Raw genomic sequence first — 12,433 nt, forward strand, 5'->3', positions numbered from 1 at the left:
ATAACATATAGAATACCCTGATTTTATTTATTTTCTTTTTAATTTCTTGTTTTATTTCCCTTTAACTCTCTTTCTTGTTCCACAGAAGATTGAAAATATAAAATATAAGATAGTTTAAAATTTAAATACAAAGATGAGATACATATTATAAAAGTTTTTGAATTTGTTCCTGGTCAGCCACAAATCCAATTTTAAATTTTCTATCTACCAATATAAGTAGGAAAATATAATCAATTATACAATTTTAAAAATGACTATAAGGTAAAAACAACCTACTTGCTCAGGGTAAGAACAACTTTTCCTAATAATATATTTTCCTAGGGTTCCCATAAACACAACTTTGCATGATACATAGTATTAATAGCTTTCAAAGGTAACTTTTATAATGAACTTTGATATGGGTAGCTAGTACTACACAAAAAGGACAATTCCGTAGAAGCTGTTGTTCTGGGAACCATTAAAATACAGGCCTAGTATCATTTGTGTGATTAGGTTTTACATATCTATAGGAATAGATGCAAATTTATAGGACTACATTGCTAGCACAAACTTAAATTATTAAATCATTAAATTATTCCCCACAGTTTTTTCTGTAATACTATCTTTTGTGAAGCCTGAGAAGCTTGACGAGTAGAATTAACTGCAGCCCCAAAGCCAAGTATCTCTCCACCAAAATTGTTTTCTTTTGCCTCAAAACCCAGAAGAACTAATGATGATAGTTCCAGAGTTCTCTTCCTCATACTGAACCTTGTGTACTTCTCAGATTATTGAAATCTATTGACTTAAATAATAAAATTCTGTTTCCTCTATACTTTAGTTTCTTCATTAAATTGAAAATAATTTTGAAAACTCATCATGTGAATAGTGTCATGTGAGAAGAACAATTTTGTGATTCAAGTTTTATGATTTGAGTAAAACAGTTACTTTAACGAAGAATTTTAAGCATTTATGGCCTACATACCTTGTGCTCAAATAGCTTTTAAGATAGTAATTTTTACATTTACTCTTCAGGAAAGTTGCTCATTTGAGTTCTCAGTCACAAATGCTGATTCCTGAACTATTCCATTTAGATACAAACTGCAAACTGTTGGTGATTATCTAGTTATAATATACAAATGCTTCTTTTACTTCCCAGAATCAGATAGTAATTCAGAATCAGATACAGAAGGATCAGAAGAAGATGATGATGATGATAAAGACCAAGATGAATCAGATAGTGATACTGAAGGAGAGAAAACTTCAATGAAACTGAATAAAACAGCTTCCTCTGTCAAAAGCCCTTCCATCAGTCTCACAGCTCACTCAACACCTCGTAACCTCCACATAGCAAAAGCCCCAGGCTCTGCTCCTGCTGCCTTATGTTCTGAATCCCAGTCACCTGCTTTTCTTGGCACACCTTCTTCCACACTTACTTCAAGTCCACACTCTGGTACCTACACTTTATTTTTATTATTGTGAAGTAGAAATCAAACCATAACAAGAATTCTTATTTATACAGTGTTCTGGGGATGATCTCATTGGAATCAAGGGCTAGATTTTAGGCTAAGGAAGGTCAGCGTGTATTTTCAAAGGATATGACTCACTACCATTTTTATTCTCTGTGCTTCCAATTTAAGAACCTGATTGATGGCAGCTCTTGAGTTTAAATACTTTCCTGTTTTTATGTTCAGTTTATACTTCTAGAATTTAGAATTTGACTGATAGTTGGACTTTTTTTTTTTTGGTAATTTACAAAAATGAGCTCACTTTTTTTCTTAAGATACAATTGCATGTCTGCCCAACACATAACCAATGTCATTTGTATTAGTGAGTAGTAGTAGTATTTTATTAACATGCCATATCTATTTTCCTATTTGGTCTTTTATAAACTATTAGAGGTCTTCTTTAAAAGGTTTTGCATTATTACTCTCAAATTTCTATTCTCAATTGAATAACTAAAAAAATATAGGTGTGTATTGTAAAATAATATATTGTTTTACACATGTCACTCTTTTCTTGAAAATTTCTAGTTTTGTTTTCATTTGCCATGAACCAATATGATATCCAACTTATTTAAGATGTATCCATTTGTATTGGTGAAGCTTGATCTTTGTCATGAAAAATTTTCCATATGATTATAATCCTATTCTTTGTAGTTTAATTAAAGTGCTTTTGACTATAGCCATTGTACACAATGACTATAGCCATTTATATGGCTATAGAAGTTATATTATTTTTAAATGTATGATCCAACTGTTGAAATTTTTCAACATCTTAAAACTCATATTTTCAAAGAAAACAACTGTACATAGTTTCTCAAAACCTCTGTCTGCTATTTTCCTCCTACTTCTTTAGCCATTTCCTTAATAACAAGATGAGAGGAAAGCTTTACTTTTTTACTTTCATCGTCTTTTCATTAGAGAGAAATAAATACTAGCTATTATGTCATGCAGACCAAAAGGGGAAAAAAAAACCCTCTACTTTATACAATGTGTTTTGTTGAAAATAATCTGAAAATAATGTACAAACTGCAGAAAAACACTAAATAATTCAAGTCATTAAGACACATTATTCAAAGAAAAGTTTCAAAACTATCAAAAATTTTTCATGTATATAAACTAATCTTTTATGTTAACTGGTTGAATTTTCTTGAAGGCACTTCCAAAAGGAGAAGAGTAACAGATGAACGTGAACTGCATATTCCTTTGGAATATGGGTATGCAATCTTTATGCTTTTGCTCCACATATTTATGCATGTTTTGATTTCTCATTCTCTACTGTTGTTAACAGAAGTGAATATACTGCACAGTATTTATTAAAGCAGAAGAGCAAAGCTGATATATCTGATGTTGATATATCAGAAAACTAAAATTAAGCCTAACTGCTGGGTTTAGGTATGGCAGAGCTGAGATGGAATCATATGCAGCCAGGTGGGAATATGATTGAAAAAGCTGCAAGAGCAAATCATCTGGCAGAGAGCAGGGACACAGTTAAGAGTGTCAGAAGTTGTTGTGAAGATAGATTTAAAGGATGGTGAAAGCTACTGTGGGTAAAACTGAAAGACTTGGGCAGAATTTGGCTAAAATGGTTGAATAGGAACTGAGAATTTTCACACTGCAAGTTCGCGATCCCCAAAGAGCAGAGAGCCAAGTTTGCCTTATTCTTCTCATTTAAAGCTTTTCAAATATAAATTCAATACACCTTGACACATTACTGAACATGCCCAAATACCCAAAGTCATGCCAGTGTGATTTCTTAAAATTTTGATATTTGTTTAATATTTGTAAATTGAGTTTGATTAACTCTAGTTAAATTACTTAGTAAAAAATCTCAATTATTTTAATGTACCTGAATTGAATGACTGGCTATATTTTTCTTTGTATTTTTTGTGTTGTCTAAAGAGCATGTGTTCTTAAATTGTTTTAATTTTTATTTTTAAAAGTTTTCTTAAAACTTAGTATGTTATAACCCTCATTTCTGTTATGTGTAGCTGGCAGAGAGAGACAAGAATAAGAAACTTTGGAGGGCGCCTTCAAGGAGAAGTAGCATATTATGCTCCATGTGGAAAGAAACTTAGGCAGTACCCTGAAGTAATAAAGGTACATACTTTTCACCAAATAACACACATTTGGTGCCTGTTAAGCTTGCTTATGGGAAAAAAAAAATACACTCTTTTCTCAAAGTTCTTTAACACAAAATATTCTCTCGTGTGAGACTAATGAATGTGTTTAACCTAAATTGATCTCCTGTTAAATCCATAGCCCTTTATTAGATTATACAAAACCATAGTGTCCTGAAGATAGCTATACATAAAAGCTGGGTTGTAATTATTAAAACCTGAAGTGGAAAAATATGTGATTTTTTCAGTATCTCAGCAGAAATGGAATAATGGATATCTCAAGGGACAATTTCAGCTTCAGTGCAAAAATAAGAGTGGGTGACTTCTATGAAGCCAGAGATGGACCGCAGGTATCCACTTTTTAAAAAGTACAGTCTTTGAACCAAAAAGTAGTAACATAACCTAAATGAAGTAAATTTCACTACACTCTGGAGCATTGCCTTTTGTTAGTTAATTCTTATAGCTATACATATAACTTTGTGGTAGACACTCACAAGGCCTCAATATACTGTGTTTCAGTAACAAGGAGCTTTGACATTTTTTTTCAAATTTAAGTAAACTTTTCCCTGTTTGTTAATTCTGTCATTAATTTTGGTAGTTTATACAGGTATAAAAGTATCTGCATGTTCATGAGAAATATAGGAAAACATTAGTTCCCTGAAAGGTAAACATTAAAAAAAAATTGAAAAGGAAAAACAATTGTTATGAGTCAGTCTAAGAGAGGATAGATATGCCTTAGTTTTGGGGAGGATCTCATCCATTTTATTATGCCATACTACATGATCCACTGTCACCTGTGTGATAATTTTTTGATGGAGTTAGGGGGAATTCCATAATAGTGGATGAATGAAATTTCTCCTTTTTGTAGAAATTGAATTTTTAAATAATTACACACATTTATGAAAATATCACCACAGCTGCCTTTGAGTTTAAGGATTAAGTACATAACCTCACCAATCACCACAAAGAACTTACCAATAAAACCTCATTTCCTATGTTTCCTTTAATGGTTTGACTTTATTCCATACTTAGATTCAGCTACATGTGCTTATTATTTCCTTTATTAGCTCCATTGAAAGAAGTCCTAATATGAAGTGAGGAGATCTAGATTCTTGTTAATCCATGAAATAGTTTTATGATTTCAAACAACAAAATCATGCCCTCTTTTACTTCAGTTTCATTATCTGCAGAATAGAGACAATCATAATTATCCTTCTGCCTCATAGGATGATGATGAGGTTAAAATGAAATCATACAGATGAAAATGTTTTAAAGGGTTAAAATGCCCAGCCAACTGAAGTTGGTATTTTCCTTCTTGATTGAACTTTTCTTTTTTCCCATTATAATGCCCAGAAAGATATTCTTCTAGTGATTAATATTTTCTATTGTGAATGGGCAAGTTTTTCCATACTATCTTACCCTTTAATTTTATAGTTATAGAAGTAAAAAATTACTTCCTAATTCTTCAAGAGAGTCATTCATTTTGAGAGTTCAAAGATTAAGGGAGTTTTCCAAGATTACACAATCTCAACCAGGTAGAAACCTAGCTGAACTCAAGATTTCTGACAAGTGATCTTTTACATTCATTCTGTAACCTATTTTCCATTGTCATCCATGAGTTTTTATGAAACAAGTTATGTCCACATCCACTTGTTTCTTTACTAGTAAATCTAAAATGCCAAAACAAATTCATCTGAGATTTAACTTGTTTATGGAAATACATTCTAGGATTTTTCTTTTTTCAACTTAAAAATCTGTGTAACTTACCAGATTCTTAGAATTTTAGTGAACTACAGCATTATTTTATACACTTCATATATAACAGATCACTTTTTAAGTCACAAACATTAGAAGGCATAATGATTTTATTTAAAAATTCCCATTTTTAAATCTTTTCATTCATGTTAATCTAACCTTATCTCATTTAAATATGCCAATGATATCTTTATGTTTTTAAGTTAAATAGAATTTTATTCTAGAGAGGAAAGCTAATTGCTATCCAGTACATAAAGGACTTTAGTTTTGTATCAGTGGTAATTAGACTCAATCTATGAAGCCTCATTAGGCAGAGCAGAGTGTTCTTTGACATCCATTCACTTTTTATTAAATGTAATCAGTGTTTTCCAAAGCATATTGTCTTATTGAGAGATCAGTTCCAATCAAGGAAATATGATGAATTATTAGTTCAAGACTATAAGCTGCCAACATTTCAGCAGCCTGCTAAGGGAAAATATTAGCAATTTTGAGAACACTTCTCTCAAGTTAAAAAACAAAAGTTGATTTTATTTCAGGATACTTTTAGAGAACAACAATTAAAGGTAAGTAATCAAAATAGTTTACTTCATTAGAGATGCATGTAGTTAAAGAAACGTACTTTTTTAGTGTATGATCAGTATGTATAAGCATATGGTTAATTAGAAATGTAAATAATTATATAGTAATTTTCTGTGAAAATGAACAAAGATTGCATATCTTTATTAAAGTATCTTAATGTGTAATAATTTTGATTGGCCTAAATTTTGTAGAATATATGAAATATAATTTGGGACAAAGACACTGTTTCCAAGTAGTAATGATCTGTATATGTTTGTAATAGGTCAGCCTTTTTACGAATTGTATAAATGGTCTGATGGTGTACGTAAATTGAAAAATAAAAGTATGCATATTGAAAGACTGAAAGGAAATGTGTCAAAGATTTAATAATGGTTGTAATGGTTGGTGGTACAGTGGATCTTATTTTTACCTATGTTCTTACATGTTTCACAATTCCTAAAATTTGCTTATATTGCAACTATAATGTGAAAAACAATTTCCTATTTTAAAATAATTACATCTACCCATATAATCCAAAAAAGCTAAACATTCAGTTTTCCAAATACATGGAAATTTTACATAATGATTTTTAATGTTACTGCTATAGTTTTCCAAGCTACATATATTTATTCTGGGTGTTTGATTACAAATGTAATGCTATATTTATAGATTCATTAGTATTCTTAATCACTCTCCTAATAAAATGTTTGCATTGGAAAATATATTTCTTCCATCATATTTTTCTGTTACCAAAACCAAAAAGCAACTGCAACAGCAGTTCTGTAAGTTCTAATTTTGTTCAAGATATTTCAAAAACTTGCAGCAGTGGTACTCTATATTTTACAGATGAAATTTAGAAAATGATAATTTTTGTTAGAAGATAATATCTGCAATAGAGAAGCAGAGTTATTTTAATTATTTTGACAAAGTATTTCTGAGTTTGAGACAATGATTATACATATATTTATCAACAGCAAGCTTTTTTGAATGTATTGATTCATTGTGTCTAGTACAGTAAAACGAGAGATCAGAGTTCATGGGGCTTCCCTGGTGGCTTAGTGGTAAAGAATCCGCCTGCCAATGCAGGAGACACAGGTCCAATCCCTGGCTCAGGAAGATCCCCCGGAGAAGGAAATGGCAACCCAATCCAATATTCTTGCCTGAGAATCCCATGGACAGAGGACCCTGGCAGGATACATTTCATGGGGTTGCAGAAGGGTTGGATATGACTTAGCGACTAAACAACACCATGAGAGTTCATATTTATTGAAATTTAGTAAATTCATCCTTAATGACAACAATCTAATGATTACCTTTTTAAAATTAAAAAGAGAAGCTGTTAATTAAATAAGAAAGGGTTGACACAAGAAATTTGAGTAGGGGGGGCTTTAATCTATCCATTATCAGTTTTGTTTATTTCAGTCTACAAATGTGGTGAGAGATTTGTAAAACCGGCTGCTTGTTAGTATCTACTGATCTTAGATACCAAACACTTCCTACCAACTTCTATAAAAGTCGTGATTTTAAAGATGATAGATTTCATGAAATAAAATGAACCATACAGTCTTTATAGTCACATGATACACTAGCCTGGCTACCTTCTTTATGAAATTATTTTAACTATTTTAGCCAGTGAAACTCCTTCGAAAAGGCAATAACGGTAAATATATTTCTTAGAGACTTCTCCATCATATTGTAAGGACTGGTTGAACCTAATGTCTATGATTTTTTTCATTTTATTTTGTTTTTGAGTGTCAGAATAAAAGAAAGTAAGGTTGAGCTAGGCAGATTTGGGTAATATAAAATTGGGTTTCTTTTATTTACCTTAATACGATTGTTAGGTAAGAAGGTAAAAGATATTCATTTTTATTAGAAATATATGATGGTTTCAAAATGTTAATGGCAAAGATTATTTTGAAAAATATGATAATCTACATTGCAAAGTATTTTTGTGAATTGTAGAAAACAAAACATTTAAGCATAAATATAACAATTAAGTTCATTTTTTTCAACTAGGAAGTTCACTAGCAAAGGTCAATGAATGTCTACTGTATTCAAGCCAAAAAGCAAAGAAAAGAAAATATGCAAAGAAGGATCAAGTTAAAAGTGACTTAGGAAAAAAATGTTGCTTTCTATCTTTCAGATGTACTTTTTTAAGATTTTTTTTAATGTCTTACTTCCTTGAGAAAAGAAAAATATCATTCATATTGAAAAGAGCCTTTTTCTTATAAATTAATATTTTGGCAGATATTTTCCCTAAATGGATTTTCCATAAAGAAAGTATGAACACATATCAGTACAGAAATAAACTTGAAGGCTCCCTTTCAGGAAAAACTAATGTTCATAGAGAAACTGAAGAATATAAAAGAAATAGAAATTATGATCACTGGTTTAAAGAAGCTTATTGTCTGAGAAAGATAAAACACTAAGCAAAATGCTCTTCAGCTATAGTCAGGGTTTTGTTGATAAGGAATAAGGTGAGACTTCACAGTAAAGTGGGCAACATAGAGCCACTGGCAAGACTGCAATGCTATTAATTTTTTCCAGTAGTTCAGTTCAGTTGCTCAGCCGTGTCCGACTCTTTGCAACCCTGTGGACTGCAGCACGCCAGGCCTCCCTGTCCATCACCAACTCCTAAAGTTTACCCAAACTCATGTCTATTGAGTGGGTGATGCCATACAACCATCTCATCTTCTGTCATCCCCTTCTCTTCCTGCCTTCAATCTTTCCCAGCATCGGGGTCTTTTTATATGAGTCAGTTCTTAGCATCAGGTGGCCAAAGTATTGGAGTTTCAGCTTCAACATCAGTCCTTCCAGTGAATATTCGGGACTGATTTCCTTTAAAATGCACTGGTTGGATCTCCTTGCAGTTCAAGGGACTCTCAAGAGTCTCCTCCAACACTACACTTCAAAAGCATCAGTTCTTTGGTGCTCAGCTTTCTTTATACTCCAGCTCTCAGATCCATACATGACTACTGGAAAAACCATAGTCTTGACTAGACTGACCTTTGTTGGCAAAGTAATGTCTCTGCTTTTTTAATATACTATCTAGATTGGTCATAACTTTCCTTCCAAGGAGTAAGCATCTTTTAATTTCATGGCTGCAATCACCATCTGCATTGATTTTGGAGCCCCAAAAGTAAAGTCTTCCTTTGTTTCCCCATCTATTTGCCATGAAGTGTTGGGACCAGATGCCATGATGTTAGTTTTCCAAATGTTAAGTTTTAAGCCAACTTTTTCACTCTCCTGTTTCACTTTTAAGAAAGGCTCTTAAGTTCTTCACTTTCTCCCATATGGGTGGAGTCATCTGCATGTCTGAGGTTATTGATATATCTCCCAGCAATCTTGATTCCAGCTTGTGCTTCAAGCACCCTAGCGTTTCTCATGATGTACTCTGCATATAAGTTAAATGAACAGGGTGACAATATACATCCTTGACGTACTCCTTTCCCAATGTGGAACCAGTCTGTTGTTCCATGTCCAGTTATAACTGTTCCTTCCTGACCTGCATACAGTTTCTCAAGAGCAGGTCAGGTGGTCTGGTATTCCCATCTCTTGAAGAATTTTCCACAGTTTGTTGTGATCCACACAGTCAAAGGCTTTGGCTTGTCAATGAAGCAGAAATAGATGTTTTTCTGGAACTGTCTTGCTCTTTCAGTGATCAAATGGACGTTGGCAATTTGATCTCTGGTTCCTCTGCCTTTTCTAAATCCACCTTGAACATCTGGAAGTTCACAGTTCACATACTGTTGAAACCTGGCTTGGAGAATTGTGAGCATTATTTTGCTAGCATGTGAAATCAGTGCAATTGTGCAGTAGTCTGAGCATTTTTTGGCGTTGCCTTTCTTAGAGCTTGGAATGAAAACTGACCCTTTCCAGTCCGGTGGCCACAGCTGAGTTTTCCAAATTTGCTAGCATATTGAGTGTAGCACTTTCACAGCATCATCTTTTAGGATTTGAAATAGCTCAGCTGGAATTCCATCACCTCCACTAGCTTTGTTCTTAGTGATGCTTGTTAAGGCCCACTTGACTTCACATTTCAGGATGTCTGGCTCTAGGTGAGTGATCACACCATTGTGATTATCTGGGTCATGAAGATCTTTTTTGCATAGTTCTTCTGTGTATTCTTGCAACCTCTTCTTAATATATTCTGCTTCTGTTAGATCCATACCATTTCTGTCCTTTATTGTGCCCTTCTTTGCATGAAATGTCCCCTTGGTATCTCTAACTTTCTTGAAGAGATCTCTAGTCTTTCCCATTCTATTGTTTTCATCTATTTCTTAGTACTGATCACTGATAAAGGCTTTCTTATCTCTCCTTGATATTCTTTGGAACTCTACATTCAAATTGGTATATCTTTCCTTTTCTCCTTCATCTTTAGCTTCTCTTCTTTTCTCAGCTATTTGTAAGGCCTCCTCAGACATCCATTTTGCCTTTTTGCATTTCTTTTTCTCAGGGATCAATTTGATCCCTGCCTCCTGTACAGTGTCATGGACCTCTGTCCATAGTTCTTCAGGCACTCTGTCTATCAGATCTAATCTTTTGAATCTATTTGTCATTTCCAGTGAATATCATAAGGGATTTGATTTAAGTCATACCTGAATGGTCTGTTTTCTTCAGTTTAAGTCTGAATTTGGCAATAAGGAGTTTATGGTCTGAGCCACAGTCAGCCCCCAGTCTTGTTTTTGTTGACTGTATAGATGTCCATCTTTGGCTGCAAAGAATGTAATCAGTCTGAATTCGGTATTGACCATCTGGAGATGTCCATGTGTAGAGTCTTCTCTTGTGTAGTTGGAAGAGAGTGTTTGCTATGACCAGTGCGTTTTCTTGGCAAAACTCTATTAGCCTTTGCCCTGCTTCATTCTGTACTCCAAGGCCAAATTTACCTGTTACTCCAGGTGTTTCTTGACTACCTACTTTGTCATTCCAGTCCCCTATAATGAGAAGGACATCTTTTTGGGGTGTTAATTCTAGAAGGTCTTATTGATCTTCAAGAACATTTCACCTTCAGCTTCTTTAGCATTACTGATCGGGACATAGACTTGGATTACCGTGATATTGAATGATTTGCCTTGGAAACGAACAGAGATCCTGTCGTTTTTGAGATTTCATCCATGTACTGCATTTTGGACTCTTGTTGACTATGAGGGCTACTCCATTTCTTCTAAGGGATAGCTTTAACTAAGTAGATATCTACAGTAGTAGATATAATGTTCATCTGAGTTAAATTCACCCATTCCAGTCCATTTTAGCTCACTGATTCCTAGAATGTCGACGTTCACTCTTGCCATCTCCTGTTTGACCACTTCCAATTTACCTTGATTCATAGACCTGACACTCCAGGTTCCTGTGCAATATTGCTCTTTACAGCATCAGACTTTACTTCCATCACCAGTCACATCCACAACGGGGTGTTGTTTTTGCTGTGGCTCCATCCCTTCATTCTTTCTGAAGTTAGTTATCCACTGATCTCTGGTAGCATATTGGGCACCTACCGACCTGGGGAGTTGATCTTTCAGTGTCCTATTTTTTTGCCTTTTCATGCTGTTCATGGGGTTCTCAAGGCAAGAATACTGAAGTGGTTTGCCATTCCCTTCTCCAATGGACCACGTTTTGTCAGAACTCTCCACCATGACCTGTCTGTCTTGGGTGTCCCTACTCGGAACGGCTCATAGTTTGATTGAGTTAGACAAGGCTATGGTCCATGTGATCAGATTGGTTAGTTTTCTGAGACTGCAGTTTTCAGTCTGTCTGCCCTCTGATGGAAGAAGGATAAAGAGGCTTATGGAAGCTTCCTGTTGGGAGAGACTGACTGAGGGGGAAACTGGGTCTTGTTCTGATGGGCAGGGCCATGCTCAGTAAATCTTTAATCCAGTTTTCTGTTGATGAGCAGGGCTGTATTCCCTCTGTTATTCATCTTGGGCCAGACCATGGCAGAGGTAATGAAGATAGTGGTGACCTCCTTCAAAAGGTCCCATGCATCCACTGCTCACTCAGTTGCCCCAACCCTGCAGCAGGCCACCTCCGACCCACTTATTTTTCAAATGAGAACAAAAGATTGCTAGTCAACAACCAGGATTCTAATTCAATTCTGCTGTTAACTGTCACACCTAGTGCAACATAGCTGTGGGCATATATGGACACTGAGAACATTGGAGATCAGTACCAAAAAACTAAAAGTCTGGAAATTTATGTCACTAATCTACCAGGTAGGATTTTTGATGCCTAGGCAAGGGCCTATACTAGAAAGCCAGCTGTATGAATCCAAGTGTAGAAAGGAGATATTTGACAGTCCTAAGTCTTTGAGGGTAACATACTATAAGTAACTTGAAAGCATCGTCAGCGTTGTGGAAACAATTATATCAAACCATGTCTTTCTCAACTGGTTTTAATTGGTGACTCATCTCCACGCATAGATAACTGTTCTTGCTCTTTAACATATTTCAAGTGCTATTCAGTATATGATATTAATAAACTTTGTTATTAAGATTAAGAATCCCTATACTGTAAAGCTGATGGTAT

At 34.3% G+C, this 12,433-nt stretch overlaps 1 protein-coding gene across 1 annotated transcript in view; it reads left to right on the top strand.

Annotated features, from left to right (window-relative positions):
* BAZ2B (bromodomain adjacent to zinc finger domain 2B) overlaps window positions 1–12,433 on the top strand; it is a 156,271-nt gene that overhangs the window by 56,233 nt on the left and 87,605 nt on the right. Inside the window, exons 8-11 of the mRNA XM_052664305.1 lie at window positions 1,136–1,429; window positions 2,635–2,695; window positions 3,470–3,578; window positions 3,847–3,948. Of these exons, the coding sequence (XP_052520265.1) occupies window positions 1,136–1,429; window positions 2,635–2,695; window positions 3,470–3,578; window positions 3,847–3,948 (566 nt within the window). The remainder of the gene's footprint in view (window positions 1–1,135; window positions 1,430–2,634; window positions 2,696–3,469; window positions 3,579–3,846; window positions 3,949–12,433) is intronic.

This window comes from Budorcas taxicolor, chromosome 2, assembly GCF_023091745.1.
Source record: "Budorcas taxicolor isolate Tak-1 chromosome 2, Takin1.1, whole genome shotgun sequence".
NCBI lineage: Eukaryota > Metazoa > Chordata > Mammalia > Artiodactyla > Bovidae > Budorcas > Budorcas taxicolor.